Source organism: Aquila chrysaetos, chromosome 13 (genome assembly GCF_900496995.4).
Source record: "Aquila chrysaetos chrysaetos chromosome 13, bAquChr1.4, whole genome shotgun sequence".
NCBI lineage: Eukaryota > Metazoa > Chordata > Aves > Accipitriformes > Accipitridae > Aquila > Aquila chrysaetos.
In genome coordinates this window covers 31,574,625-31,599,994 of record NC_044016.1, presented here as the reverse complement: position 1 = coordinate 31,599,994, position 25,370 = coordinate 31,574,625, and the positions used below count along the sequence as shown (strand labels likewise).

Genomic DNA, 25,370 nt, shown 5'->3' with positions numbered 1-25,370 from the left:
TTGTTTACCGAAATGGGTAAAAAGCTCTAAGGAGACCTTTCTTAACATATTCAGAAATTATATAGGTCAAGCTGACGGGATGAAGAAAAGGCTGACCCACATTTAGGAAATTAATTGTTTTTTCCCCTCTGCCCTAACCTTAAATAATGTCCACGTTCTGGGAAACACCACGGCAGCGGCCCACCTCGGGGCGGGAAGCCGCCGGCAGACACCGCCTGCCCGGGGCGGCTTTGGAGTAACCGCCGCCCGGGGGTTTCCACAGGAGGGGCCGGGCTCCCCTCAGCAGCTACCAGGGCTCAGCGCGCCAACCCCCGCCTGGCCGCTGGAACCGCCCGACGCCCTTTCGGGACGCGCCTCGGCCGCTGCCATTCACGGCCACACGAGCCGCCATGTCAGGCAGGGCCGGGGGGGCGGACACCTTCCGAGCTCCGCTCCGCGTTAGCGCGGCCGCCCGCGAAGCACGGCCCCCGCTCAGCGCTTCCCCGCAGGCAGAAGGCGAAGGGCAGGGGCGGAGCGAAGGGGCGGTGCAGCGCGGCGATCCCGCCAGCCGGGCCGCGTCGGGTGGGGGAGAGGGAGGAGCGCGGGCTGCCGCTCCCCTCCGCCATGTCCAAGCACGTTTTTCTCACAGGACCCCCAGGTAACGGCGGCAGGAGGAGCCCGGGGAGCGGGGCGAGGGGAGGCGGCGCGGCCGCTGGGGCCCGGCCTGGCCTAGCCAGCCGCCCTGCGCGGGGCTGTGAAGCGCTTAGAGCCGGGGGAAGGCAGCTGCTGGCGGGTCCCAGCACCGGCCCAGGTGTGTGGTGGAGCCCCGGGAGCGCCTCCTGCTCCAACCGGGCCCGGCAGCGGCCTGCGAGGTAACCCCGGCTGCCGGCCTGTGGGCCTGTAGCTGCTCCCTTCCCCGGGTGTCGCCTGTGGAGGTCAGGGCTGCTGCATTTGTTCCTAATGAAACTCCATTTTAGCTCTCTCCAGTCCCATGTCGTGTACATTTCCAGATGCTACTGCTTTGTCCCTGCCTCCTGCTCTGCAGTTCAGTGCTGAGAGGAAAAAAAAACCAAAAACAACACCCTGGACAACTAATCCTGCTTCGGTTAAACTGCAGCCATTAATAATCTATGAGCGTTCATCTCTTCTGTAATTTAATCATGATTTAGCGCTTCCAACCTTAGTAATGCTCGGTTACAAGGTAATAATTGGTATCCCAGATGGGCAGGCCTTGATTGAAGCGGTGGAGTATTTTATCATGGTAGGAGAGTCTGATTATTGTGGAGGTAGAACAGGATATACTATGAGGGTCGAACTATAAGGTTGATAAAGAAAGCAGTTACTGTGATTGCAAAGCTTTCTTTTGTGGTCTGGAAGTAAAGCAGTGGGCCTAGTTCTCCTTTTTGTGCACCTTTTGCAGATGCCCATCTTGTCTGGATTTAATTTAAAATGCTACTGCTAGTCTGAGCTTCTGTCTTTCCATCCACTCAAATAAAGGCAGCCTTCCAGGAGACACAGAGATTAGGCCTGCTTAGGCCTTGTCTCTGTTCATTTAACTGAAATTGAATGTACTTTTTTGATTAGCTAAATGTATAACTTTAAGCTTTTTTAAACTTAGTTTGGATCGTTTTAGCTTTCTTTGGCAATTTACTGAATGAAGATAACCAAATTAGAGATAGCAAATCTGCTTAGCCAAATTAGTATAAATTCGTTTATAGAGACAAGGCCTCAGAAAGATGGTAGATACTGATGGTGCCACGTTTGTCATTTTATTGTTGTTCAAATGCCAGGAATCCCTTTGGCTTCAATTTTGGAAAGTTTGCTTAATAGTTTGACTAGGTGCCCTTGAAGCCACAGAATATTTTGCTGTCAATATTGACTGTTAAGAAAGTAGTTCCTAACTCTGCTTAAAGTCTAAGGGAGGAATTTGGTATGTGCATGTTGAAATGATTTCTGCCAGCATCTTTAGGCACCTCACATTTGGTCGATATTCCTTGACTTCAGGAATTCGAAGATTTATTCTGCAGGATGTTTTCCATCTCCTGATTTTATTTTTTTTACAGCAGTGATTAAAAATGAAGTGATAACACTAAATTTTGTGAGAGATGATAAAGTTGAGTTTAGAGGGAGATTATCAAGGGATGTACTTGTACAATGGCAAAGGAGAAGAAATAGCTCCATTGTGGGAACTGAGAGGATGTCTGGAACATGGCCAGCGTTCACATCGTAGAAGGTACATCACACTGTGGTAGGAGACATCAGGTGGTGAGGGTTTTAAGGGTCTGTCTTAGGGTAAGAAAATGAATTATAGGACCACAGGATAATTCATGTGAGAAGGGACTTCAGGAGGTGTAAAGGAGGGTCAGCTATGAGGCCAGACCAGGTTGCTGAAGGCTTTATCCAGTCAGGTCTTGAAAACATCAAAGGGTGTGAAGACTGCCTAGCCTCTCTCTGGGCAACCCGTTCAGGGTTTGATTGTCCTCATGATAAAAAAGCCTTTCCCTGCATCTAGTCAAAACCTCTCTTGCTTCAATTACCATAATAAGTGTGTTTCTGTTGTTGGAAATACTTTTTGCCATGTAGGACCTGATATCTCAGGGGCACTGAGTGCTTCTGATTTCTAGGACTTCAATAGAAGTAGTGCGTCCTTTGTGTCAGTTAGGCTCCTGGTAATAACAGTCAGCTTTGGCCTTATGATCTAAAAGGGGGATGAACTCAGCTCTGTTCTTAAAAAGTAGTGAATAGCAGTGGTAGAAAGGGAGATTCATCAGTCAGTCTTCCAGCTAGCTTGGATATCAGTTGTGTAACAGTACGGCTCTCATGTATTTACTTGCCTTGGGGCAACCTTTGTGGCCTGCCTGCACACTATCTAAACTAACAAGTTCAGTGGTAGCCTGGGATAGTTGTACCATTCTGTTGTGCCTTCACTGTAGACATACTTCTTAAAGGCTAGTAAAACATTACAGTGTCAGTACAGGATGAACTTTAAAAGGTGCTTCTATTCTTTCCTTTCCTACTATTTAAGAAAACCAATTTGCAAACTTAAGAAGTAATCAATGTTCCTGCTGAACTGCATCATTACTGTGGTGTTTAAAAATGGAGTTTTAGTGCAGCAGATTAATCCTGTGTGCTTTTTATTTCTTCTTTATTTTTAGGGGTTGGAAAGACTACTTTGATCCAGAAAGTCACTCAAGCTCTAAAATCCTCAGGCATCTCCATTGATGGATTTTACACAGAGGAAGTTAGAGAAGGTGGCAGGAGAACAGGATTTGATGTTGTCACTTTGTCTGGAAAACGAGGACCTTTATCTAGAGTCAGGTACTGAGGTTTTAATAACTGTAAGTGGCTTACTGTTTTATGCCTCTGCTCTGGTTTGTCAGCATGTTAAATGCTCCACCAGAAGGTGATTTCCAGCACACATACGACTCTCATGGTCAGGTTCTTTGTTCAGTTCTCATGTTCTGGCTGATACCTGTATTGTGTATGTAGGCAGTGTCTCTGTTGCATAGTGAAATATTGAAAATGTGCTAGGGAAGGGTGTTTTCTCTTACTGCCTATTTTACATCAGACAGAGAGGAAGCACTGCTGAGCCTTTTATTGTGAGGCCAAGTCTATTTGGGATACAGTAAGTAGCTTATTGTAGGTAGGGAGGAAGATTTTTTGTTTCTACCAGCTAATTTATGGAGACAGGAGTGGCAAATAAAAGGGAAATTGCATATAACATTGTTTTCAAGAGCCACTGACTGGCCCACAAAACCCACATGTGAATTTTAAGAAAAAGAGGGTTTCAGAGCCCCACTGGGAGGGGGGGCCCTGAAGTGCAAAGGGGCTTGCAGTCTCTGACTTAGCTTTTCATGCTTTGTGCAAAATTCAGTCTAGGTCCAGGTGTGACATTAGCACGTCATTTGGACATAGTTGATCTGACTAAATAATTTGCAAACTGCTAATAAAGGAGGTTCACCTAGGATAGTATGATGCAAGTGTGATTTTTTCCAAGATCGTTTAAGGGTTGCTGTCTGTAGTGTCACATTACCAAATTCAAAGATCTGAACTGCAGGCATGTATTTTGATTTTGGTGTAAATACACCTGCTGGCTTTTAGATCCCATTGTCCTTCCATACACTGTTCAAATTTGACCTTACATAGTTGTGAAGGTAGCTTATGCTATATTTATTATCTGAAAGTATGCTATCTGCAATGTGACGTAATGGATGATTTACAGAGTTTCTTTCCTTTTCTTAGAAGTATTAAAGGGATTTGATGTACTAGGATAACTTCTCATAAATCCACTTGAAATGACTGCAGTGTGTTCTCACTAAACTCATTACTTAGAAGGAATTGTGTATCTCTTTTTCAAATTCAGTTCTGATTCTTCTACTTCAAGACGTGAATATCGGGTCGGACAGTATGTTGTAGACCTTGTTTCATTCGAGCAGTTGGTTCTACCTATGCTGAGAAATGTGAGTATTCATGAAAGCTGCTGAAAAATGGATACTTTATGATAATCATTGTTATTGGAAGGCCATTCTAGAGCACTAGTTTTTGATATTAATAAATGGCCTGTTTCTTGGGTATTGCTGACTCTGATTGACTTCCTGATCAGGAAGCTGGAGGGGCAAATCTGGCTTGTTCTCTTGTGCTTATTGTGGCGTTGGAGAGATTGCAATCCTCTCTCATTCTTGATCTGACATTGTCTTGTGAGCAGGACCTCCTTGGACTGAGAGATAGCCGAAAGGAAGTTTCTTCCTATGCCACTGTCTTGCATATTGGAAAGCAAACAAAAATGTACGAGTGGCTTACCATGCAGAACTGGGTGGAGTCAGTGGGTCCAAGAAAAAGGCTTTTGCTACTGCTCATCTTCTTTACAGCCTTTTTTTCCCTTTTGCTCTGATTTCCATCTTCTTCCAGTAGAAGCATTTGTTTCTTGAATCCAGTGGTTATTTTTGATTACCACTGTGTAAATACCTGCAGACTGGTAGGTTTTAACTGATAATAGCAGCCTAATAATTTGGGATTTAGCCTGCTGCACAAGGAGTGCTTTGACTGTGACAAGATTTTCCACACAGTCTTTTTCCTATCCTTCTCCTAACATTCTGTTACTGCCTTTTTCCTTCTCCTTGCTATCTCTCACTCCAACCTTTCCCCTCTCCAAAATTGAACAAGAACAGATCTGATTTTGGCAATAACATATCGCAAACAGTGTGCAGCAGCTGCTGAATTGTGCTACTGAAAAAATCCTATTGTGATTTTTCTACACTGCCAAAGCTCAAGGGGCCAAGGAAGAAGGGACTTCTTAATGAACTTCAAAAGAACAAAAAACAAAGAGGTGCAAGGAGCAAAAATGAGATTGAGGATCTGATTCTTGCTTTTGTCAAGGAATATTAAAGTCTGAGAGTAGGGAAGCAAAGATGTTGGGGGCAAGGGAGAAAGGAAATATGAATAAAGTGGGGAAAATTTTATATGTTTAATTCACTGTAACTTGATTACTATGTTAGTAAATAGAAGGATAGTTTAATAAAAAAGACTTCATTAAGCCAGCGCTATACTTGGAATCCTTTTGCTGCTGCATTAATGTGAAGTCCAGGAGAGATCTTGCTAGAAGGGTGTTAGCAGTGTTGATTTTTTCTGGTTGTTATATAGCTTTCTGCAAGTACAAGAGAGTGAAGAGAAGAAAAGGGGCCAGGAGGGTCGGACAGTGCATGACCCTGTTCTCGTTGAAAGTGCTGTTAATCAGTTTTGTGGGAATCTGGTCATGCATGTAGGTGGCACAAAATGGGAGAGGAGGTGAGTGAGGAAGATGACAGAACTGAAACAAGAAGAGACAAATGGAGAATGAGGGCAGGAGAGTCATAGGTATGGTCTGGTTTGATCACAGAGCAGCATGGAGTGGGCATGTGCCCATGTAGTCTTGAGGACAGCTTCAGTTCTTAAGGCTTGGATCTCATTCACTCCAGTGAGAACAGGGGTAGATCCTACAATGGATCATCTCTCTGGTTCTGGAAACTTCACCAGGCAGGACTGAGGATTTTTCTTTCAAATTAATATGCTCTGTTTCTCAATGTGTGACCTAGTGACTAGTGTTGGCTTTTTAGCTCACTGATCTATGAAAGGATTTTAGATAAAACAGCTACTCAGCAGGGACTTAGCTTGAAAAGATATTAGGATGCATGTTATACAGTTCTTCCACTTTCCCAGAAGCAAATACTCTGCCTTCACAAGGGAAAACATTTCGATTTTTTTTTTCCCTTTTTTTTTAGGTTCTGTATAATATGGCTGGTATTGGTATATATCCATGGATCTACAGTGATGTTTTGACTTGAGTTTATTTCTTCCTCACTTCTATAAATAATGGAGTACAGTTCTCAGTTACTTTTACCAAGAGAGGGTAGGCAGTGCACTTCCTTTTCTATTGAATAGTTCCTCCACTTTCCAAGTTGCCTTTCCCAGAGTGGCAATCACCCATGTTCTCTCCTAGACTTCTCTGCTGCTCACAGCAGTCTGCAGCGTGTTACTGTTTGGCACAGTATTCATTTCATGAAGAAAGCAAACAAGCCCCAAATGTGGTTAATCTTTAGTATGGTGCCTATCCTGTGATCCGGGGGATGCCTAGGACTATAGAATAAGCTATATCTCAACAAAGAAATGGAAGATGACTGTTCTGATGCGAGAGGGGCTTGGAAATGGCTTGGTTGTTATTCACATAGCTTTGAAGAAAACTAGTTGTTCTGAGAGAAATGCTAGTTTTGACCGTCCTTTGACCCAGCCACAAGAGGATAAATTTCCAAATCTAGATTTAATGCGAGTCTTTTTTTTTTAATACTTGTGTTGTGTGGATATTAATGTATTCTAAATGCATAATTTGTTGGGAAGAGTGATGTTTTGAAAAATTGGTGCCCCTCAGATCGATTGAGAGCTGGTAGTAGGCAAAGTGCAGTTCTTAATTGTCAAATAGGTCATATGGGACCATTATGAGAATTCTGCTTTTAAGAAAAACTAATATTATGGATATTTCCTATTGTAGTTGGTATTTATGCTGTACATATATTTTCATCTTTCCAAAAATCTGTGCCGAAATAGAAATGATGGATTTATAAGTCTGTCAGTTACCAGCAGCAGCTCTGACTTCCACTTTCCCCAGTATTACAATTGAATTGATTTCTTTTGGAGGTATTTATTTTATTAGCATAGAAATTATTTCTGTTGCTTGTCCTGTGTTGTTTACAGTCTCTTGATGCACTTTTCCACAGGTAAACCATGGCAGTGATGCAGAGAAAAAAATCTGTGTCATAGATGAGATCGGTAAAATGGAACTCTTCAGCCAGCCTTTTATTCAAGCTGTTCGTCAAACACTGACTGGCTCAGGGACCGTGGTGCTTGGAACTATTCCAATACCTAAGGGGAAGCCACTGGATCTTGTTGAAGAAATAAGAAGTAGGAAAGATGTTAAAGTGTTCAATGTGAGTAATATTTAATATCCTTAAAGAGCCTTCTGTTCTAGGTTGCTGGTTTGTATTTGGCTTTGTTTAAAATCTAATTGTTACTACCAATTGATAGCTGTGGGTAGCTTGTATAAAATAAGTTTTTTAGTTTCCATTTTATTCTTAATGGGCAGGTGTTCACCTTATTAAAAAAAAAAAAAAATCACATTTGGCACTTACTGTAGCAGTCTCACACAGCTGGCTTTGCTTGTGAGGGGCTGCAGAAGTAATGATATAGTTGTTTTAAAAGGTTTTCTTGCTGTAGTATTATTGCCATATAAGTATTCATTACTCCTAAGAGTTAAATCTTTTAAAGTACAGTCAGATTTTTTTTTTTTTTTCCAGACTGGCTTCCAGAAGAATTACCACTAATCATACTCAATAAAAAAAAAAAAAAAAAAAAAAAAGGCAGCAGTGGAGTTTGCAGAAATGATTTCTAGAAGAAAGACACTTGTAAATGGAGTGTACTTTCTCTGGAGTCAGTGAACCAATTTTGGAAATCATTATGTTATTTTTACAGACATAATTTTCAGAATATTAGGGCCTCAAAGTGCATTTCTGAGCAGTTACAGGGAGGTTCTCAAAAACTTACCACAACAAAACGTAGCCTGTTCACAGGAATACACGTGTGAGGTTTCCTTAACATCTCTTAAGTGTCCTGGATGCTTCACAAAAACAAGATAAACGCAACCCCACCTCCTTTGATTTATTTTTCTGCTCAGTGTGTACTATTTGTAGTAGAGAATAAAGCTGTGTATCTCTATAAATTATAAATTCAGTAAGTGGGATTTACACATCCTGGCTTACTAACACGGGTAATATGCTGTAGAGCAGTATACTGTTGCAGCCTGTTCTTTATCAGATGCACATCACAGTGAGAATGATTACTTTGTTTTCATCTAAGTGAATGAGGAAGGAAAAAACACTATCTCAACAACTTCATACTGAATGATCTTAATTACTGCAGAGAAAGCAAAGCCTCCATCTTCTTTTTTCCTCTTCAAAGTGAGATGAATAAAACTGCAGTGCTCAGAAAAGTTCCTCAGCTTTCTTTTGGTTGATGGTCCCATCATCATCTTCAATTTCTGTTTTTTAAATTAAATGCCTGTTTAATTAAGTGCTAAAGCAATCCTAGGAGCAAAGATGAGAGAAGATTCCTTTCCTCACATAAGAATTCAACTCCTACCATTCCTTTGAGAGATAAAACCCCAGGTTTCCCACTGACAAGCTGGTGTGTGTCTTGTCAGGCTACTGAACAGGGATGCATGTGAATGTGAATTTTATATGACTTGCTTTACAGTGGTAGGACTGGGAAAGAGGGAATGGAGAATGCCTCACTGAAAGTAACAGTCATTTGGTGCTTAGGCTGCAGTCATGGCAAGGCAATAGCGTGTGTTTGGTCCTCTCAAGGGAGGAAACAGAGTGCTAGAAAACAGCATTTGGCTTTTCAAGGAAGCATTTGAGGCTTCTGCTGCCTCTTTTTATCAGGTGGTGTTCTGAGGGCATGTGCCACTCAGCCCCTGCTTGTTAGCTATATCAGTCTGCCGATACATTTTTCCCTCAAGTACTGACTACAGCCAGCAAAAGTCTTCCTGTAAATTTCATTGGAGCAATGTTTTCTCTAGCTAAAAAAAACTTTACTAAAAAAATGAGCCATCCTGTTTATGCTGCTGAGATTAGGATGTGCAGGTTTCTTTTGTTTAAATAGTTCTCTGGTGAATCCGTTAGCCAAAAGCATGAGTGTGAAATGTGTGACAGACTGCAATAGTTCCCAGGTGCCAGAGACCTACTATGCTAATCTTATGCAAGGGAGCATCTGTCTCGCTTGCTCCAGTGACACACTACATGCTCTTTCCCAGCTAGTTAAAACATGTCCATGAGCAGGAGCAGAACCTGTCTGTGGGGAGTCAGAGGTGTTACTAGCTGAAGTAAATACTGGATCACCAGCTATGTGATCTCACCAGCTTCTTCAAGGGCTGTGGCATGGGGAGAACCTGGAGTGCCCAAATAGCTCACGGTCAGTAATTTCTTACTAGCTTTTATGGTGCCTAGAAGCGTGCAGAAGTAGGAGGCTACCCTTCAAAAAAGTTCTGCCTGTGTTGTCACTTAATGTGGAGTTAGGCTGCATTCAGGTAACTCAGTAGAGTTTTCTCATCCTTCTCTCAGTGTCACAAGGACAGTCCTGATGTTTGATGCTAAGAGCATAGAGACAGATGTTTGGGGTTTTACAGTCCCTTCTGTCTTGAAAGCATATTCAGTTGGTGTAAATGGGCCCACATGCCCTAAAGGCAGTTGAGGATTTGGTCCCAAATGTTTAATTTAGTATGTTTAGAGCACTTAACAATAGGAGCTCTGATATTTAACACATTTCTTTCCATTGTTGCTCAATTCCATTTTGCTGAAAACTAAACTTTCCAGTGAAACTACAGAGGCTCTTTTTGCACCGCCTGGGTCTGTGTAGTTTTGCAGACACGGTGTCATAAATAGGATCAGATTATCCTTAGTAGCTGGCACATACTCATTTTCTCCCATTTTCCCATCTATTAAATTTGCTTCCATGAAATCCATTAGTGAAGTTTGGTTGCATATGCCTTGTAAGAAAGAAAATAAATAGTTAAATGCATCAGAAGAAGAAAAGGTTCCATTTGAACAGACTGTACAAGAGGGGTTTCCTTGACAGTACTTCAACAGTTAGGGGAAGAAAGCTTTTGTCCTCTACTATTGCCTGCTTAGAGTCTAGGTGGTAGTTTCCTCCAAATTACCTAAGTGCTTAGTATAAGCAGCATCTACTGTTAGTTATTTTAAACTCCCTGTCTAAAAATCTGTGCATCTGTTTGAACATTCAGTACAGATACTGGGAGATTTGTTCTTTCTGGGAAAGCTGCCTGCACAGAAAGTCTCGAGATCTTAAGAAGAGACTTATATCTATCAAGCAGCCTTTGTAAAACAGTTGTGAAAGTTTCCCAGCACTTGGCATTTTCTCGCTGCTGCTCTCACTGGACTTCTGGCATGTAGGTATGGAAAAGGAATAGATAAAATGTAGTATTGTTTTTGTTGGCTGTGAGATGGTGGGAAGGGCTATTAAATGTTCAGAAGGTCCTTTGAAAGTCAGGATATCAGGACACTTGCTGTGAGATTTAGAGTTTGGCTGATCTATGCTCTGATGCTCTGTGCCTTGTTTACCTTAGGGTCTCTCAATAGCCTTACTGAAGAGCAATTCCATTCTTTGTTGTCTTGCTCTCTTTGTTATTGTGGGGTTTTCTGTTTATTTATAATATGCTTGGAATGATACTCAATAAAACCAGCAGCATTTTCAGGCAGATCTTCCCTTTCATTCCCTTCTTTTTTTTTTTTTCTTTTTTTTAATGTCACTTTTTCCTCTTCCCATGTTGATCTGCTCTCTTGAATTCAGGCGGTGTAGGTAAGACCACCATCTCTAGGCTTTACACTGTTGGTCTCCAGCATTTGGATAGGATGTCTGTGACTAAATAGCAGTAGGCTCCTAGGGCCAAATTCTTCAGGTAGGACTGTCATCTATTTAAAAATTATAATACTACTACTACTACTTTCTCCTGTTTGGTATTGACTGTAGTACTGGAAGGGACACAAGCCCTTGTGCTCAGATCTTAATTGCAGCTACAGGGAATGCCGTGAAGCCTTGCTGGTAGAGAGTTTTATGCCATGCATAGTGTGGTGTCTCTCCTTCCTTGTCAAACAGCATTTCCCAAACTTTGTTAAAAATACGAACGCCCTTAATTTTTTTTGGCTCATCTGTCTTTGTCTGATTTCTTCCTTCCCTCTCTGCAGGGATCTGAACAGTGGGGAAAATTTCTTAGGCTTTTTAAAATGAGGCTTTTGCTGACACTTCACAATTGCTTTTTAACTCTTTCACCACCCCAGCTATCTCCACAGATTTGGTGGAGTTAGTAATGCATGACACTGTGGGTCAGTGGGCTCTGTCTCAGGACCAGGTCTATCAAGAAGGAGTTAATTTACACACACACACACACACACACACACACACATGCACCCCGCACCCCTCCAGCTCTGTGTTCTGTCATTGCTGCACCTGGGACCTGAGCTTACTAGCAAGTGCTAGCATTTGCTTGGCAGTTTACAGTAATCTGCATGTGCTGCAATGCAGATGGGGCCAGCAAAAGACAGGACACTGAACTATATGGATTTTCACATGTACTGGTCTTAAAGCCCGACATTTCCATGGACTGGTCAACCAAAGGCGTACCTCAGTGTGCTACAAAAGCCCCCCAGCTTTCTCAAGTAGTCGTCTTTCTTTTTCAAGGTGTTTCTGTCCTGTAATGCCAAGGTTTCACAGAACACAGAGTTGCGCTGCTAAGCCTGTTTTCATTTTTTTCATTGCAGATGTTTTTTACTAGATCTGTCATCCTAATAAATACAACTCTTTCAAGTACTGAAGGCATAAGAACTCTGCTTTATAGTAGGAAAATTATATTTGGTAATTGAAAAGGATTTCTAGTAATGACAAAAGTAGATGCTGGTTCTTCGAGTGATTCTTGGTAGTTATTCAAGCCCTGAATAATACTGCAAAATACCATGGGTAATTAAATCAAAAAGATGACTGAATATTCAATTACATATGCAGGTTTGTGGGTTTAGCTTATTGTGTTCTCAGTAGCAGAAGAAAGCAGGTGTTTGACACTCCACATTCCTCCACTGAGAAAGAAATGCATTTGAATTTCTGCTTTGTATGTTTTTGAAGTAAACACTGGTACAGAGGTTATTCATCAAATTACATCAGTTTTAATTTCTCTTTCTCTAGGTTAGTAAGGAAAACAGAAACAGCATTTTGCAAGACATCTTGGCAGCTGTAGAATCCTGCAGAAAATGAAGACCTTTTCTTCCCTGTAAACACTAAAGCTTTTATTTTAACAAAACATTACAACATTTTGTATTTTAGAGTCTGTCCTTCCTGCTTTAGCCGCTGGAGGCTTTACTGGAGCCTTCAGGGTAAGCAAGGTAAAGCTGGTAATACTCTAAGATGTGACAATGAGATAGCAGTTTTCTTGTTTATTCAGTTCACAAGCTGATCCATTCAAAATAATTGAACAGATGTGTAGTTAACATCCAGTTCTAATCTGGGTATTTGGAAGTTAGGTGGTCTGACTCTGATCCTAGTTACACCATGTAAAAGAAATTAACTGTCAAATCTGTTTGAGATCTTAGTCTTTCAGAGTATAGTGTGGACTGTTCTGCCTAGAGAGCAATTCAGTATCTGGAACTGGTGTAAGAGAACAGAACCCTGCCCAAAATATATGTGTGCTCTGCCTGATTTATGTAGAAATATCTTTGCTGTTGGTGACCCAGCTTAGGTGTGTCCAAGTGCGTTTCAGCATGGGTGCTGACAATTCATGAGGTAGAAGGAGCAAGCAGATGCTCTACCCTTAAGCCCAGACACCCCTCTCTCCAGTTGCAGTATAAGAATGGTTATCTAGAATTTCAAGGAAATTTCCTGTAGTCCCAAGTGACTTTTACAGAATGCCACTTCAGGAGGAAAAATAACCAACTCTACCCTCTCCTAAGTGGCCCAGACAGTAGTTGATAAGAGGGCTGCATTTTGGGTTTATTTTAATGTTTCTGATGGCAATCCTGCCTCGCAGCCCTTTAAAAAAAAATTACATAAATAAATCTTGAAGTCCATGAAATTCAGTCAAATCCTGACTTGTGTTTTGCATGCAGAATTTATTAAGTCAGAATTGACTTAATACTGCATTTGTCTGCATGGGTTTTACAATCTGTTACGTTTATTGATGCTTTTTGTTTGGTTGGCTTTTTTTTCCTTATTCAATTCTGTACATGCTTAATGGTTAATGGTGAAATAAGAAGTGTTTGAGAGTATTACACAATGTGTTTTCCTATGAGGTGTGCAAATGTGTTCAGGAAAAGTGCTACCACTTAATCTGTTTTGCATGTTGTGAAAACAGAATTCCCTCTCAGGTGCACACTTGTTCATTGTATGATTTATAGTCATCTCTGTCTGTAAAAAGTTGTTAAGAATTCAGTTGTTTCTTAACTTTTTTCTGTTCTGTTCAGCAACTGTTAAAATGAGCAAACTGTTTCAAGGCACTTTCAAATATCATTTTAGTTATTTATTTCTGTAAAAGTGACACCCAAAGTTGTCAGGGTCTGGATGGGGACAGGCATTTTTACAGGTGCCCTCAAAACAGCTGGGAGCATGGAGGGAACGTCCTTTCTCTTTCCTGTATTCAGAACGAGGGTCTGGTACAAACATTGCCCCTTCACAGATGGTAGGAGGTACGTGCCATGGCCTTGTTCCCCGACTGCCCTGTTACACTATCATTCTGCCTAAATCCATTTGGATGGTAGTATTGTCATCCGTTTGGATGGTAGTATCGCCTTCATCATATTTAGGAAAAAGAGAATTCCTCTTGAGGTCCCACTCCTTTGAGAATGTACAGCTCCTGGCTGCTTTTTGCAAAATGAGGCTGTGCCCTGAAGGTATCACGAATCCCTTAATTACTTCAGGCATCTTACTCAGACAAGATGCCTTGTTAGAGGTGAAGGACTTGGGACCACAGTAATCTTTTTCAGGGCTATGTGCCATAGACTTTCAAACAGAAACTTCTCTGCACTTTAGTGTTGGATGTCCTACTGTTCCAATGTTAAGTCTCTTAACCTGTAAAATAGGCTGCAAAATAATAGTTCTTTCAAAGATTAAATAATTACCTAAAGTCTAGAAAGGTTTTAGAGGGACTGCAGTTGAGTCTTAAATGAGGACCGACCTTTAAAGCTAAATAAAATGGAGATATTTGACACTTCTCTGTAGATGCTGGGTGGGGGAGTTGCTTCAGGAGTGATGGCAGAGTTCAGTTTTCCAGATTCCAGTTCAGCCAGTATTGTTGGGAGTTCATCACTTAAAGTGCTATTTGTTCCTCATAAAAGTAGATACATTGCCCTGCATATAGTGCCATGATGCCTACTGTAGTCTCATGATTTAATAGACTGGAAAAAAAGGAAAAAGAATCATATCAACAAGTTTGGGGAACTTTTGACTGGTGTGCTTATAGTAGTTTTAGGCCATTGTCTCATGGTGCAAGGAAGACCTTTTGTAGTGAGGGTAGTTAGTCACTGGAAAAACCTCCAAAATGGAGGTGGATTTTTCCTTCACTGGAACTGTGAGTGAAGTATCGGCCCTTTTAAATCAAAGGGTGTTTTTGCTACTGACAGCAGTGGCTCTTGCTTTCTGCTACCTATCTCAAGATTGCTGAGAGTCTTTAATTTGTTGTTGTTCTTTTTTTAAGCCCATCTTCTCTCTGAGCTAGAGTGCTTTTCAAGAGAAGTAAAGAGAAATTTTGTGGCCTGTGTTCAGCAGGAGATCCTAGATGACCTTAACAGTCATGTCTGGCCTTTAAATCAGACAGTCCTGAAAAAATGATTCACCTGTTTCAAATATACATTGAGTGAGTGAGAAAGTAATATTTCCAACTGAACTTAGTTTTTATGACACCCTGTGTTTACTTTAGAGGTAAAAATTTATTGTCTGGTCTTGCACTAGTAAAATACTTGGAAGGCCTTGATAGCACTGTAACAACAAACAGAGCATTCACAACTCCCCTGATGGGCTGATTTTACTAATAGCACACATTTGGTGAAAATAACCTCTGATGTACCAGCAAGATTCCAGATGACAATATTAGTGCACCTGCAGGTTTTAATTGGTGCAAAAAAGGGGAGAATATGAGGTACCAATTATTCTCTCGAAGCCTGAGAATCAAGGACGTTTTTGGCAAGGAGGCTTGTAATTCCAACATAAAATTGCGCACAGCATGGAATAAACAGGGCCTGCATTATTTATCATGCATTAGACAATTTTTGACTTGTAAAACTCTTGAGAAGGCTGAAGGAGAGAGGTGAATCTTTAACACTGGACCTACTGCAAAGTTAATTGTAAGTAGTATGTCTGTGTTGCAGATTTAAGGATGTACAAGCACTAGTGAAACATTGTAATTAAATACCAGCTCCCAATCCAAGGAGTAATCTAAATATGGCAATAATTGGGTGGTTAAAAAATATGCATTGATGAGAAGATGATTATTACATGGTGGAGAATTTCACTGGTAATTCTAATCTTCTAAAGTGAGCTGCACAAAATTCAGCTAATTGTTAACTTAAATTCCCCAGCAAGAGAAGAGCAGTCAGTTGGTGGGTTGGAGCCAAATGCAGATGACATTTCTTGCTTTATTCTAATAAATAGCTTTTTTTAAAAGCTGTGAATGACAGCGCAGAGACTCCTAAGAACTTAATAGCCTCAGAATGTCATTCATAGATACTGAGATGAGAGTATCTGGCCATCTTGTTGAGGGAAGAAGACTCACACTGGTAAGTCCTTTTTGTTAACATTTGTCTCAAATGCAATGAATGCCAAGATTTTCTGTCTTCTGGGAATGAGGTGAGACTTTTCAATAAGAACTCCAGTTCCTCACATAGAAGAAGTTTGTATGACACTTCAAAATGGAGGGAACAGCAGGACCTCCAGCATTTGTATTTTTTGATGAACAGAAATTAACTTTGCATGTTGCGCCCATCGATGTTTCCTACTTGCTTGCTGTGGTAGGAAACAGCCGGGCTGAAGGCCAGGCTAGGGGCTTGCCAGCGTACCTGGTGGATGTGAGCAGTTCAGCAGCCTGTGGTTGGCTTTGGTAAAATGTTACTAAAAGTCCTTTTACCAGATCTTCGTGCCACGTTTCACCCTTAGAAGTGTAGCACCTGGCTTTTACTGTATGTTGTAAACAGGAGCCTATTAGTGAAAGGAAGGTTTAGGAAAAACAAAATGGGAGGGGGGTAGGTATCCCACATTTAATGCAAGGGCTGAAGTACTCTGTGTGTGCTTGTTTTACCATATACTCATTATCCTCCCTGTAGCCTGCTATACAGTATGTGTTCCTCTCTGGCTGTGAGGGCCCCGCTGAGCCAGGGTGGATAAAATCACTCCCTATGTTTCTTTCAGCAATGGTCATGTTATCTGGGGTTAAGCTGGGGGGAGGCAGGTAGGGCCTCCATCTCTTTGTCCCTTCTGACATTCCTGTGAAAGAACCGCATGCACCAAATGCTCTTGTGGATTGAGTGCCTGATTTCCTCAAAGGATGCATTCAGCTTGCTAGCGAGATGGGAGCGTCACTGCTTTCAGGTTGTAGAAACAAGAAGGTTCTGGGCTGGCTGAATGAGCATCCGGCAGGCTTCTGCCTTCAGCCCCTGCTGAGTAAGTGGCCTCTGCAGCTCTGGAAGAATTCAAGCATAGCACCTGAATCTTCAAAACTGACACAAAATGGAACTGCATATAAAAGGTACTTAAGTGCTGGTGGTGGCCATCCTTCCTGCATCACAGTTCTGGTAAGAGATCAGACAGGTAAGGCAGGCAAACTGTTCAGCCTGAGCAGCTTCAGGGCCAAGCTTCAACAATAGCATTAAGCATTGTGAAACCTATTATCAGTGCTGCAGCTGACTTAAAAGCAGTGAAAATTGCCTTTGCTTTTCATTCAGAGCCCAAAACTGCCCAACAAGTGGGGTTCCTGAGGTGTCACAGGTACCTCCATCTTGCAACTCTGAAGTACTCCCTTGTGTGTGAGCTTTAGTATCAAGCTGCTTAGGTCTTTCTGGAATGAAAAGTACGGCTTAAAGCCTTTGTGTATCTATAGACACTGGTGCTGAGAATAGCATTCCTACGGATGCAGGTGACTTTTCGTACGACGAGGAGCTGTTCTGAGCAGCTTACTGTTGAATTTAGGCCTGTTTGTTAGATTAGGTACCTATTTGTTAGCTTTGTGTGCATCAGAGCCTTAAATGCATCTTCTGTCACGTACAGAGTAATCAGGTCTATCTCTACCTCATGCAAACATGGGGGGGCAGGTCCAAGATGCATTTAATGAATACAGCCTCATACCTAGTTCCAGGTTTTATTTCTCACCACCATGTCTGACTATTCTGTAGGATTGGCCCATATTTAAAAACACTGCATATAGCAGTAGTCTTATTAATAACAGCAGACTCTCTCCAAAATTATGGAGAAATGTAACGTGGGAGAGTTTGTGCGGTCATCTTGGATTTATTTTTTCGTCTTTGTTACTGTTGTTAATGGTCACTCTTGTTTTTTTTTCAACCGCTATGCTACAGTAACAACTTTAAGGCAAAATAAAAATTCTGTCATACATGGCTACCAAAAGAAAGTAATTTTTGGATCTTACCTTGACTCCTGCTCTGCCCTGCTTGCATGCTGTGCCTCAACAAAGGAGTTAGTTAGGACGTGCCTTTTCTGGCAACCGCCCTGTGCAGGAGGAGGCTGGGCTTCATGGCACACTACTGCCCCCAAGGAGTTACGCTCCAGGGGCTGGTGGCTTGAACTAAGTCAGGAACTGTGAGGCAGCTGCATTATCTTAGGGTGAAGTACCAGCAGCCATGGAGATGTTAGTGTCTCTTTCTTACAGAAGATGTGGTGCTGGGGAAAGGTGGTGGTGCTGGGCCTCGGTCTGCACTAAGCAGATAAAACAGCTTGCTGCTGGAAGGATTTTTCCACCTGCTTGAGTTGGATACATAGAATAATTTAGGTTGATTGGGACTACTGGAGTGACTTATTTTTGATGGAAATTAATTCAAACCTGAGTTAAAGATGTGAAAACTGGAGGCCTAAGTGAGGCTAACTGAACATGGGAATGTTTTTAGTGCTTTCCACAGCTGCCTGTTTGCCCTGCCTCCATGCAAGGCAGGGTTTAGGAAGACAAAGCAGTGATGGTTTATCTTAGTAGACTTCCATGCAAAGGCTCCCACCCAAGGCAGAAATGGGGCTGGTGGCTCTTAAGAGCCCTCCAACTGACCTGTATAACCTCCATCCTTCATTTGTAATGAAGCATTTCATGAGCAGGGTGGTAGGAGGAGAGGCATGATCTTCCAGAAATGGTCAGAAGGGAGCAGCTGAATTCAATTTCCTCTTCTGCATCACACCTGGATGCTGGAGGGGACATAGCAGGGCGTAAACTGCACTGATGACTGTGTGTCTCAGGGCTGTACATGAATACTCTGCTTTTGCCCTTGCAAACATGAGCAGAATTTTCCCTAGGTTGTGCTGAGCTTTATAAATAATCAATTCATCAAGATCTGAAGTGAAAGAAAAACAATAGATTTCTCAATTCCATAAGGCAGAAAGCAAGTGAAAACAAAATAAAAAAGAAAAACCCAAAAACTGCTGCCACACAAAACATACTTGGATCATTTTATTTTCACTAGGTGTTACTTAGTTCAACTACTTATAATACTGTGTGGCACAGTAGGAAGCTCAGAATGCGACTGTGTATCTCCTAACAGTAATGAGACTTAGCTACAGCATCTCTTGTTAAATCTTTCTTGTTAATTGGGACAAGAAAGCCTGGCTGCACATCATTGTGTTGAGAATTAGAAACAATCTATGGTAGTTACAGTAAAGAGGAACAGCAAGACACTGATAGCTGCAATTTTTTTAATTAAAAAAAAAAAAAAAAGAATGAGGAGAACAGGCGCGTGTGTGTTTAGACGCTATAGTAGAGGAAGGATTTGTTGTAGCCTTTTGGCTTCCAAAGTAGTCATGCATTCCTGTAAATCAGTGTTTCTCAAACTTTGTGAAAGCGTGGCCTCCCTTTTTGCATCATCTGTCTTTATGCAACTATTAAATTGGCAGCAGCTCAGTTTCTTTGGGGGAGGGAAATCAGAATGCTCTGTAATTACTGGCTACAGGTGTTTATGGACACTGAGCTGTGTCCAGCAATTAAAGGCATTTAGCTGTTCCCTTCCTAATACAAAGACTTCCAGACTATAATTCCAGCCTGCTTTGCACTTTCCTGTCCTTGAGGAGGATTCCTCTGGGCCCTTTTGCAACTCCTAAGGGGGCTGTTGCCTGGTATTTGAGAAACGCTGCTGTAAACCAAACAGGAGCATGAGATAATACCTAGGAGCAGCTGGTTTTGCAAAGCTGCTTTCTTTGCAAATAAGGTGCATCATATGCTTTGAAGGCTTTCCATGCGCTGGATACTTTTCTTTTCTCGCACTTGACTTTTGTTAATCTGTGTAGCATGGCTCGTTCACACAATATTTCAATATGGCTGCATGCAGTATATCAATCTGTGGTGCTATGTTGCTATTCAGAATTACCACCTGCATAACATGTTAAACAAAAAATAAGGAGATTTGCTGTTGGAAAAAAAAAAATCAGATTTAGCTCTAATGTTGCAGTACGTGTTGTACTGTCCTTTTATGTATTCATTGCTTCTGTTCAAAGTTGCCTTTTGCTATATGTTATATATCAAATGCCAATTAGTTTGCATGCAATCAGCAGTTTAGTTATGGCAGGAAAGAGATGTCTTGTGTGCTTTTCACCGAGTTGTATTGATATTTCCCACTGTATTAATTCGTGATTCCAACCGTTCTGGGGAAGGAACGTTAAACAGGTTGTATTCATTGTTCTACGATTTACAAGAACCTGAGATGAAGTGGCACGGTGTGTTTTTTAGGACATCTTCCAACCCTACCTATGCCAAGGCCTTTAGCTGAAGAACATCTGCCCCATAGTATTCTTGTGTAGAAGTTAAAAAAATAAACATTTGGAGGTTGCTTGTTACATCTGAAAAAACCTAAACCCACGTGCAGCTCCCTGACCTAACTCTGTCTTTGTTTAATTCTAAGAAGTGCGTGGCCCTTGCGCTAGGAGTACTCCTTACTGCTCCTCAGACAGGCTTTGCTGAGAAGCAGTGTCTTCCAGGGCCATATCTTCTTGGCTGGCCCTCCGGCACTCCAGGAATATGGCGTGGGCCGGACCTGCCTCCCGCTGTGGTCTGGGTTCTGTGGCATCGGTTGCTTCGCAGGTCTCGGTGAGTTGCTGGAAAGAAGGAAAGAAAAAAAGAAAAAGTCAACTAGTTCAGGAAATTTCTAAGTAACACTTCAGCTATTTTTTGAAGTGGCAGGTGAAAAAAAGTTAAAAATCGATTTAGGAATGTCATTCTGTGAAACTGCATGGGATTCTTAACATGCATTATTCACAAGGGACTTCTGAAGAGGTACTTGTCACTCTTTCTGTAACGCATAAATTTGGAAAGAAAAGCAGACCAGGAGCTAGAGGTTTAGTACCACAGATGTACATGTATAGAGAGCTGTAAAATCATTTGGATTGAAAAGGACTTCTGGAGGTCATCCAGTCCAAACCTCTGCTCCAAGCAGGGCTGACTGCTAAGAAGTTAAATCGGGTTGCTCTAGGGCTTGCTTTAAACACCAAATTTTAACTCCAACTTACAAAGAAACCTTTTCATCAAAACTGGAATGCAATTACCGGTCTGAAAATGTTATGCACAGCGTCACCCCATTATAAGGAGTCCATTAGTATAAAAGCTTTCCAGAACTGTGCTGTGTTAACGTTTAAATAAAACACTTCCTCCTTATCACTTTCAATCAGATAGGCGCCTGGACTCTGAGCAGTTACTTTGGACAGGACTCGTCTCATCTAAATTTAACCATGTAGTCTTAGTGTATCATCTAGGCTGTCAATGGTTGGCAGAGAGATACGACTGTCCCAGGGGAAGATTTCTTCCTGACAGCTGTAAGGATGAAGTGGATCGTCCTCTCCACTGCACGCAGAGGCCACACCAACAATCTACTGAGACTTCATGCCCAAATTTTAGATCGCTTAAAGTTAGACGAGGTGAATCCTACCATTAGTACTCAGTATTGCAGACTGGCTGAGTTCCTGTGAATTAGGCTATAAACTCTTGAGAGTTGGAGTTCTGCCTTGTCATTTGATATGTTCAGCTGTACATGTAGAAATATTATTAATGCTCATTAGAGTAATAAAGCAGGATTGGACCCAGATGAGTAATGTTCCGTCAACTCCTGTTCAAGTTCATGGCAAAACTCCAGGGAACTATACCAGACAAGGTATTTTTGGGTTGAGAGCAAAATACACACAGGCTAAGAAGCTTTTTTCACTTGAGGTTTGGAGAATTCTTTGAAAATTAGGGAAATTATACACAGTTCAGAATGAGAGTAGCAGAAAAGTGTTTTGGACTTTCCCTACCCACAGTCTTCCCCTGTTGCCAATTTGGTTTCCATTTTGATAGGCCAAATGTGAAAGTCTGTCTTAATTATGTTGTCACTCAACCTCTAGTTGCAGCTGCCCTTTATCTCTACTCCATCTTCTCATGTTACTGCTCTGTAGTGCTGAGGTAAAAGTTTCAAAATTCAGGAAAGCAACTGATGGCAACCCAAGTTAAATAAATATACTTAAGTAGACAATAAAACGACAACACTAGTATGTGCATTGAATTTTCCAGGAAAGATGGGAATAGAACTGGGAAGAGGGCTGGAAGTTCTTTGTGTGTACTGTTTTGCTGTTAGAAAATGCTGAATCACAGGGCATGCAGGTTTCCTTTGGGAAATACTTCCTTTGACTAACCCTTTCAGCAACAAGGTTTTCAGGTCCTGGATTGAATTTCTGGTCAGAAAGCGGGACAGAACAAGTGCACTGTTCAGTGGGGACCATTCCTCTGTACAAATAATTAAGTCCAGCCTAAGCAAGCAAGGAAGGAGCTATTTAGTCTGCTTTTGATGGTACTCATCCCCTGGGCTGCAGAAAATGGAGACTTAAGTCCCTGGTCTGAGTGAAAGGAAGAGGGTCTTTGCCCCAGTTTGTAATTTCACATGCATGCTTAACAGCCAGTCTGTCAATTACTTACAAATACATCACTTCTCATATAGACACCAACATTAGTCTCATTTTCATTGTGATGCAGTAAAATCCAAAACAAATACCAAAATCCTGATCTTGTTTTGGAAAAGACTATTTTCTGACCAGTGAGAAGGAAGAAACCAAACAGTGGTGAGGACAGTTCAGGAACCTGATAGGACAGCAGTACAGTAGCTCATGCTTCATACTGCTATTTTGGCTTCAGCCTTACCCGAGTTGCTTGGCTTGCTGCTCTAGCAGATGGACCCATGGCAATATTCATACTGCTGGATGACTGGGTGTCACTGGTGTTACCTCCGTCTGCAGCTGAGAGCCCAGAAATCACCAAAGCACTTGAAAAACTTCTCTTGCCGAACAGCAGGCTGAGAGTTGAGCTGGTGGAAGAGGCCAGACTGGACCTGAGCATTGCCGCAGCTCGGTCCTGCACAGTCAGCTGGCCAGCAACAGGAACAGCAGGGGACTGGGAAAACACAGATGTTGCTGAGTTGTGGAATGACAGCTGACTACTAGAAAGCCTTTGGGCAATTTCGTGGGCAGATGTAGATGTTTGGATGAAAGGCTGGCGGCTTTCTACAATTGGTCCGGAGTGACTTGAAGCAGGGGGCCTTTGGTTTAAAGCAGTGTGTGCCTGGACGGACTGACTCCTGGGTTTTCTCCTGCCTTTAAAGGAAAGATTAATATATTTAAGTAAGTGGCATCCTGATGAACTCCATGCTATTGACAGTGTCCCATGTGTACATATTACCATTGGCATATTACTACTGGTTTTATCAGCATAAGAATCCCAAGAATAACAGAAATAACAAATGGCTAAACCTATGAACCTTGCTGTGTTTTCCATTACAGGCGTTCTGGCTTTTGGTCAGAATAGCTCCAGTGGTTCTGCACTGAGTCAAAAGAGAGGAAAATGAGAAGACACCCCAAGGAAAGTAGTCTAATCACAGGCTCACACCTATTCTGCCACATACATTTTAACCCGCCCAGTGAATGACTGAGCATAGTGTTGCTGTAACTCCACTCCCCTTTGACAACCACACTAAAGTAGGGGATGTTGAATATCTACCTTAAATGGCTTGGTACAACTAAATGCAAAAATAAAACAAAAAACCTGTGAGTTAAAACAATGACACATTAAAATGAATTATTCTTGCATACAGGGAAAGAGAATTTGAGAATTCAAACAAGTGATTCAAACCACACTACAGCATTCATCACAAGGCAGTTTTTAAGACTAATGTTAAACTATATCTGAGTTCCAAGAGTGATATTTGCAGTATATCAGAGACTGAAAAGATGTGAACACCTCTAGTTAGGATAAGCTATTGGAGGTCTGAATGACACACACAAAAGGCTCTTGCCCCGTTCTGTGAAGCATGTCGATGCGGCCACTGCTGGATACAGAGAGCAGATGAGCTAAGCTATTCTGACATGCCTAGACAACTTCTATCTTCCTTTACATATACACCTCCATTTTTAACATTCATATCAACACCTTATGTCATTCAAACAAGCAACTTCTGTATTTCTTATGCTTCCATATTTAAATAGGCATAGAATGAAAAATAAATCAACTTACTGGCCAGAGAACCTACCAGATACTGCTTGCACCCAGGCACTCTGCAAATGGATGCAGCAGGCTGGCACGTGCCACAGGCCCTGAAAGAGTTTACTGTTTCTGCAGACAGGCTGTAACCCAGGCTTACGCAGCAAATACCCAGTCACACAAGTGCCTGCTTGACTTTTTTGCTTTCCAGGAAACTCCAAACATTAGCACAAGCTGGCATTTTAGTTTCCTAGCTATAGCTGTGGGGTAGAGAGGGGATGCCAGAAAATCTGTTGAGAGCCATCCACACAGAAACAAGTTTTGCTGGCAGGCTTTTCCAGGTTGTTGGTAATTTTTTTTTTTGCTTTGTTTTTTCCCCAATACCCAAACTATGGAAGGGAGGGAAGCTCCTCCAGATACTGAAATTTTGCAGGCATGAAGGAATATAAATCTCACACTATCTTCTAGAAACATGACTGTTTGCTGAATTCATGAGGGTTCCAGTAATGCAGAATTTCATATCCAAACTATTTATATTACATAGCTGAAACACTGTTTTACATCCACAAACCTGCTTTCCAGAGGCTGGTATCATTAGCCCTATTTTTCAGATGCTGAAGCAAAGAGAATTTAGGTAACTTGGCACAGAGTCAGATGGCAGAGCTGGGCCAAAACCTAACTGGAGCTCTTTAGCTGGACTAAAACGTAGTTGGTTTGGCAAGCACTGGACACTTTCGCACCCCACTTACAATGTATCTTTAGTTCTACTTTTATACTCCAACCAATAAAAAAATAATTTTCCTAAGATGGCATGCAAAACAGCATTCTCTGTAATAAGAGCCCCAAGGTCTCTGCTTGAGAGCAAAGGGACAGATGCATGTGGCTCCTGCGTGCCACGTTGCCAGCGTCCTCCAGGTGTGATCCATGGGGAGGGTGCCCGCTGCGATGGGGGTCAGGCCTGGCTGCTGCACTGGCAGCCGTGCGCACGTCTGGCCTCCACAGAGACTCAGGTTCTTCAAACTCTGGGGTTTTAAGTGCTTTGGTTTCTACATCTGATGGTTATTTTAATATGTTACTCTTTTTAAATAAAAAGAACGGACTGGAATGAAGAACAGAGGGGCTGTGGTGTGTTAGTTTGTGCAGGGGCTAACGTGGCCAAACATCTGTTTGTAATTTAAACTGCCAAGCTGACCCCTGTCCAAAAGTATTCTATATTCATCCCAAATGCAGTGGTTAAGAGCATTGGACAGGAGACCACCCGCGTCTACACATAAATAACTCTGTCCTTGAAAACACTTAAGAAACAAAGGCTGTTCTATAAACTGTGTCGTGAAATAAGGACACTTTGGGGGAGAACCCCACACATTTCCAATGGTCCCGATTTTGGTCACACTTTTGTATAGGGCTTTCATTGCATTTCGCAGACTCAGTGGCACCGTGCTGCAAAATGAAATATGAAAACATTCAATGCATTTGATTCATAGATTATGAGTCTAGAACAGATTGCTGTGATCATCTAGTCAGCTATGCTATACAGCATGGGCCATAGAACTTCCTGGAATTAATTCCTGTATGGTATTACTAATTACTATGATTACTTTTAAGAAATGCATCCAAT

General features: G+C 41.9%; 2 protein-coding genes across 4 annotated transcripts in view; one reads left to right on the top strand and one right to left on the bottom strand.

Moving 5' to 3' along the window:
- Positions 1–355: 355 nt before the first annotated feature.
- Positions 356–13,559, top strand: NTPCR (nucleoside-triphosphatase, cancer-related). 2 transcript variants are annotated; one of them, XM_030036218.2, is made up of 5 exons: positions 458–637; positions 3,135–3,297; positions 4,343–4,439; positions 7,227–7,436; positions 12,256–13,559. In XM_030036218.2, the coding sequence occupies exons 1-5, from the start codon at positions 604–606 to the stop codon at positions 12,322–12,324; spliced, it is 573 nt and encodes a 190-aa protein (XP_029892078.1). In that variant the 5' UTR covers positions 458–603; the 3' UTR covers positions 12,325–13,559. The 2 variants fall into 2 exon arrangements, with proteins under 2 accessions (XP_029892077.1, XP_029892078.1); XM_030036217.2 differs by lacking the exon at positions 3,135–3,297 and having other exon boundaries at positions 356–637.
- A 5,146-nt stretch (positions 13,560–18,705) lies between these two features.
- Positions 18,706–25,370, bottom strand: part of PCNX2 (pecanex 2) — a 157,968-nt gene continuing 151,303 nt past the window's right edge. For both annotated transcript variants that reach the window (XM_030036214.2, XM_030036215.2), the window contains 2 exons: positions 22,421–22,869; positions 18,706–20,352 (listed from right to left, as the gene is read on the bottom strand). In XM_030036214.2, coding sequence (XP_029892074.1) covers positions 20,191–20,352; positions 22,421–22,869 — 611 coding nt within the window. In that variant the 3' untranslated portion in view covers positions 18,706–20,190. The remainder of the gene's footprint in view (positions 20,353–22,420; positions 22,870–25,370) is intronic.